The sequence below is a fragment of the Dictyostelium purpureum genome (genome assembly GCF_000190715.1).
Source record: "Dictyostelium purpureum unplaced genomic scaffold DICPUscaffold_750, whole genome shotgun sequence".
Classification (NCBI taxonomy): domain Eukaryota; phylum Evosea; class Eumycetozoa; order Dictyosteliales; family Dictyosteliaceae; genus Dictyostelium; species Dictyostelium purpureum.
In genome coordinates, this window is record NW_003520077.1 from 1 (window position 1) to 5,523 (window position 5,523).

The 5,523-nt window shown below is 21.6% G+C and overlaps 1 protein-coding gene across 1 annotated transcript; it reads left to right on the forward strand.

Annotated features, from left to right (window-relative positions):
• The first annotated feature begins 168 nt into the window (after nt 1–168).
• Nucleotides 169–4,149, forward strand: dstB (uncharacterized protein). Its single transcript, XM_003295105.1, has 4 exons — nt 169–476; nt 671–864; nt 1,281–1,527; nt 2,119–4,149. Exons 2-4 carry the CDS (start codon nt 725–727, stop codon nt 3,934–3,936), a joined length of 2,205 nt encoding a protein of 734 aa, XP_003295153.1. The 5' UTR covers nt 169–476; nt 671–724; the 3' UTR covers nt 3,937–4,149.
• Nucleotides 4,150–5,523: the final 1,374 nt, after the last annotated feature.

Below are 5,523 nucleotides of genomic sequence, written 5' to 3' on the forward strand. Positions count from 1 at the left end.
ATATAACTGTCATATCTTTCTTTTCATTAATTGTTTTGAAATTGATAGGAGTTGGTTTAATTAAAAAAAAAAAAAAAAAAAAAATTAAATTTTTTTTTATTTTTATTTTTATTTTTATTTTTTTAAATTTTTTTTAAATTTTTTATTTTTTATTTAACAATAATACTAGCTTTGTTATATTTTGTTTTTTAGTTTTTTAGTTTTTTTTTAATACTACTCAATAATAATATATTTTATATAAAATATAGTTTGTTTTATTGATTATTTTAAAATTCTAAAGAAAAAAAAATAGAAAAAAAAAATAGAAAAAAAAAAAACAAAAGTTAATATTAAAAAAACGTTATTTCATACACTCAATAATAAAGAAAAAAATATAATATTAATAGTTTTTTTCAATAGTACCACTACATAAATTTTAATATTATTGATTATCATAACCAATTTTTATAATAAAATAAATTATATATAAAAAAAAAAGTAACATTAATAATATAGCTTAGTAATAATAATAATAAAAATAATAATATAAAATATTAAATATTAAATATTAAATATTACATATTAAATATTAAATATTAAATATTATATTACATATTAAATAATAATAGTTATATTTTTTATTTACAGAATTACAGGAATTTCATATTAATATTTTATTTTTTTCAAATAGTTCCAAATTACAAATTTTTACACACATTATAATAATAAATCCCAAATACATACAATGAGCAATCCAAAGAAAAGACCTTTAGATGCAATTAACGGTGGATTTGATGTTAAGCAAGAACAAGATTCAAGTGACTTTCCCTCAGATGGATTCAATACAACTAATGATGATTTAATGTCATTAATGACTTTTTTAGAGTAATTATCGATTATTATTTAACTTTATTAGAAAATTTAAAATTATACACCTATTACCCCACTCACCCACCCCCACACACAATATTCTCTTTTCATTCACTTAAATATACATAATTTAAGTAAATGTCATTTTTCAAAATAAATTTTATAACATCATACATTATGTGCTTCATTTAAATAGTAGTGCTCACATGTGTCAATCCAAATATTTTTTTTTTATTTTCTCCATAAATTAAAATTCATATGAATTTTTATTAATTATAAAATACAAAACACACCTCCTAAATTTTACCTTTTTATTATACAAATATCTCTTATATTTTTAAAATAATTTCAAAATTATTATAATAATTATAATTGTTTTTTTTTGTATTTAAATTAAAATATTAATTTTTTTTTTTTTTTTAATTTTAAAGTAATGGATCAGGACAAAATCAAAATCAAAACCAAAACCAAAACCAAAATCAAAACCAAAATCAAAACCAAAATCAAAACCAAAATCAGAATCAAAATCAAAATCAAACACAACAATTATATACTCAACAACCACAACAAACTACAATTGCAATAAAAACAGAGGGTTTGAGTGTAAATAGTGCCACACAAAATTTATATCAATATCCATTATATACTCAAGAAGTTAATCAAAATATTGGTCAAACTGTAAGTTTTTGATAAAATCTTTTTTATTTATTTATTTTTATATTTTTTATTTATTTATAAATAACTCGGTTTTACATATCAAATTTTATTATAATTACTTTTTTTGTTAATAAAATTTTATTTGTTTTTTTTTTTCCTTTTAAAATTAATAATAATTTTATTTTATCCATAAAAAAATAATCCATTATTTTTATTATTTATTTTTTTTGTTTAATTAATTATTTTAAAATTGTTTTATTATTATTGTTATATCATTTTTTGCCATCCATCTCCTATTATTATAATAATTTCATTCAATTATTATAAAATCTATTTCTTTTTCAAAAAAAAAAAAAAATCACACACTGTATGAAAGTTTTTTACTAATTTATAATTTTTATTTTTAAAAATTTAAATTTTTTTTTTTTTCAAATAATTAATTTAATTTATTTTTTTTTTTATTTTTTAATTTTTAATTTTTTTTTTTTTTTAAAAACTATTATATTTTTTTTTCCTTTATTTTAATTTAATTTCAATAATTAATAATATCCCCAACAATTAAATTAATTAATCAATAAAATAAAATTTATTTACATATACAATATAAAATAGGTACCAATTGAACCATTTTTCCAAATTGATGGTGCTCAAATTCAACAACAATTATTACAACAACAATTACAACCAATTCAAACATCACCCACTCAAATTGAAATAAATCAACAACAACAACAACAACAACCAATTCAAATTCACCAACCACAAACTATTCAAAATATTCCGCAATTACAACCAATTCAAACAATGCAACAAATTGAACAATTACCAATTATTCACCAAACTATTTCACAACCATCATTGGTTGATCAATTACAACCAATCCAAACTAATAATAATAATAATATATCATTGCCATCAAATGAAGAATTACAACAAATGAATAATCAAGTTCAAAATCAACTTCATTGCAATAACAATTCATTACCATTACCAGATCATTTATTAATTAATACACCATATGGTAATGTTTTACAACCACATCAACAAATTATCAATGAATGCTTGAAATTACATTTGGCACAAAAAGAACAATTAGAAAAGATGAAAATTGTTCAAAAACAAGTTTTGGCTCATCCTCAAAAAGAAACATTCCAAATGCTCGATAATGAACAAAATACATTGAAAAAACAAATTGATGCCGAAATTACATCACTTCAACAAATTGACCAGACATTTGTCCTTTCACCACCAGAAATTAGAAACGTGATTTTCCTTTTACATGAACTAACTATTCAAAGTATCCAATTAGAACTTTACCACGAAGAGCTTCAATTATTAGTTCGTCCACAAAATCCACCACCAACCATTGCTGCCCTTGTAGTTATTGAACAACCATTCCCAATGGTCATTACCAAATGTAAGCCTTTAGAAGATGACCCAGTAGTAGTCCAATTATTAAGCGGTACAAGAACAGAGTTACAAATGATTGGTAAAGTAAGAGCTACAATGATTGTAGAAAATCAACAAGGTTCAAAGACAAGTTCATCACCAAAAACAATTGAAACAGAAGTTGTATCTATGGATGAAACCAATCGTTTGGCAAAATATCATTTAAAATTCTTAAATGGTACTAGAAAGAACCCAGTTACCCTTAAGTTTGGTATGCAAGTTCAAGTTGTCGGTGGTACACCAGTAAATATTGAATCACCACCATCTTCACCATTCATTGTCATCACCAATGAGTGTCAATATGAAGAATCAGATGGTACTCTTCTTAAAAAAGATTCTTTTGGAAATAATAACGAAATACCTTGGGCTTCATATGCAAATAAACTTCAAAGACACTTTTTACGTGCAACCCGTCAAGATTTTATGAAACCAACTCGTTATTTATCACGTCACGAACTTATGTATATACATCATCAATTCTTTGGAAGCAAACCGATGATTCCTCAATCATCATTTGATTCATTTTGGGTATGGTTTGGTAAGGGTCTTCAAAAACTTCGTTATCAACGTCATGTCTGTTCAATGTGGCAATCTGGTTTAATCTATGGCTTTATCTCTCGTCAAAGTGTTGAAGAAGCCCTTCGTAATGAAGATCAAGGAACATTTTTAATTCGTTTCAGTGAACGTCACGCTGGTCATTTCGCTGTCGGTTATAAAGTTGATGATCCAGATCCAGAGAAAAGAATTCGTCACTATTTAGTTAAAGCGGATGATACTGCTGGTGCAAAGAAAACCCTTCCAGACTTTTTATCTGAATGCCCACAATTCACCAAAATACTTCAATTAACTATCGACGTTCAAACTGGCGAGCCACGTCTTAGAAACTTCCCTAAGGATGTTGTACTCGAACCATATTACTCTAAAAGAGAAACCTTACCCGCTACCAATGGTTATGATTCACTACCAACAATTATAAATTAAAAATAATAATATAAATAACCAATTTTATAATACAATCCAATGTTAAATATATAATATAATATATAATATACTCTTTTTATTCCCCCATATAAACCAATATCACTTTTTTTTTTTTCAAATCACTCGTTAAAAAATATATATATAACAAAAAAAAAAAATTAAAAAAAAAAATAAAACTATTTTGTACAAAGAAAAATATATATTTTCTCTACCAAAAGAAAAATTCCAATCAATCTTCTTTTATTTTCTATTATCTTATTTGTTCGAACGAAAGTTTTTTTTTTGGATTAAAAAAAAAAATATCTTATTTTTTAACCCTTTTTTTTTAGGAGGATTTTATTTTATATGTTATTCTCAAAAATTAAATTTTACATTATATGTTCCTTTGGCACAAAGGTCCTTTATTTTGGATTGAATGTATACATATAGATAATCAACTGCTTTTTGGATTGAATAGATAAATATAGAGAAAGTAACTGCTTTTTGGAAAAAAAAAAAAAAAAAAACTTTTTTTTAAAATTTTATTTTTTTAATTTTTTTTTTTTTTATTGAATTTTTTTAAATATTTTTTTAAATATTTTTTTTTTTAATAATTTTTATTATATTTATAACAAAAGAAAAAAAAATTAATAAATAGATTTATATAAATAAAATTGTATGTTTCATATTTAAAAGATAATAAACCCTTCTATCGTTCTAGTTTTTTTTTTTTTATAATATTTTCCAAAACAAAAAATCACAAATAGGAATAGAATCAAATAATTATTTTAACATTTTTTTAATATTTGTTTTTTATATCATAACTCAACTAATATATCTGTGGACAAAAAAAAAACCAAGAAAAAAAAATAACTTTTTATCAACCACCTCCCAATTCCCACAGACACACATATTTAATATTTTTAAATTTTAAATAAACCAAGACAAAATTAAAAAAATTATACACCAATACACACATCAATTTTTTTAAAAAATATCAATTCTATTTTTTTTTATTATTGTTTTATATTGGAACAAAAAATTAAGTTTTATAAAACTATAATATATTCATTTTGTTAGATTTTACACAATAACATATTTCCATTTTTATAAATAATTCATATGACTTTTTTTTATAATTTTCAAAAAAAAAAATAATTTTTAAAAATTATAATTTTAATTATTTATTTTTTTTTATTTTTTTAAATTTATAAAACAACACACAATTCATTATTTTATCATATTATAATTATTATAGCAATTAAAGGTATATTCCTTATAATCAGTATGTAACAGTAATAATCAAGTCATTAGTTATAATCACTTTTATTTTTAAAGAGATAACTATCTAAGATAATCGATTGTAGATTGAAACTTTTTTTAATTATAATAGTTGTATATATAAGACAATTAATTTAATCACATTTTAACTCATATATACCCATACTACCATTATTCATTGTTGTTAAGATTAAATTAATTGCATATTGTTTTTGTTTTTAAAGAATGCACATTGGTTTATCATTATTTAATAACAAATTTAGTTATCTCCAAAAGTATTGGTTTATATGTTTTTACTATCTTTTTTTCATTCTTCATTTACTAAAA

Excerpts from the sequence above, each read along its gene's own strand:
- dstB (XM_003295105.1), top strand. The coding sequence starts at position 725 with ATGAGCAATCCAAAGAAAAGACCTTTAGATGCAATTAACGGTGGATTT. Across the intron at positions 865-1,280 it reads TCATTAATGACTTTTTTAGA|TAATGGATCAGGACAAAATC; the intron begins GTAATTATCGAT and ends TTAATTTTAAAG. Across the intron at positions 1,528-2,118 it reads ATCAAAATATTGGTCAAACT|GTACCAATTGAACCATTTTT; the intron begins GTAAGTTTTTGA and ends AATATAAAATAG.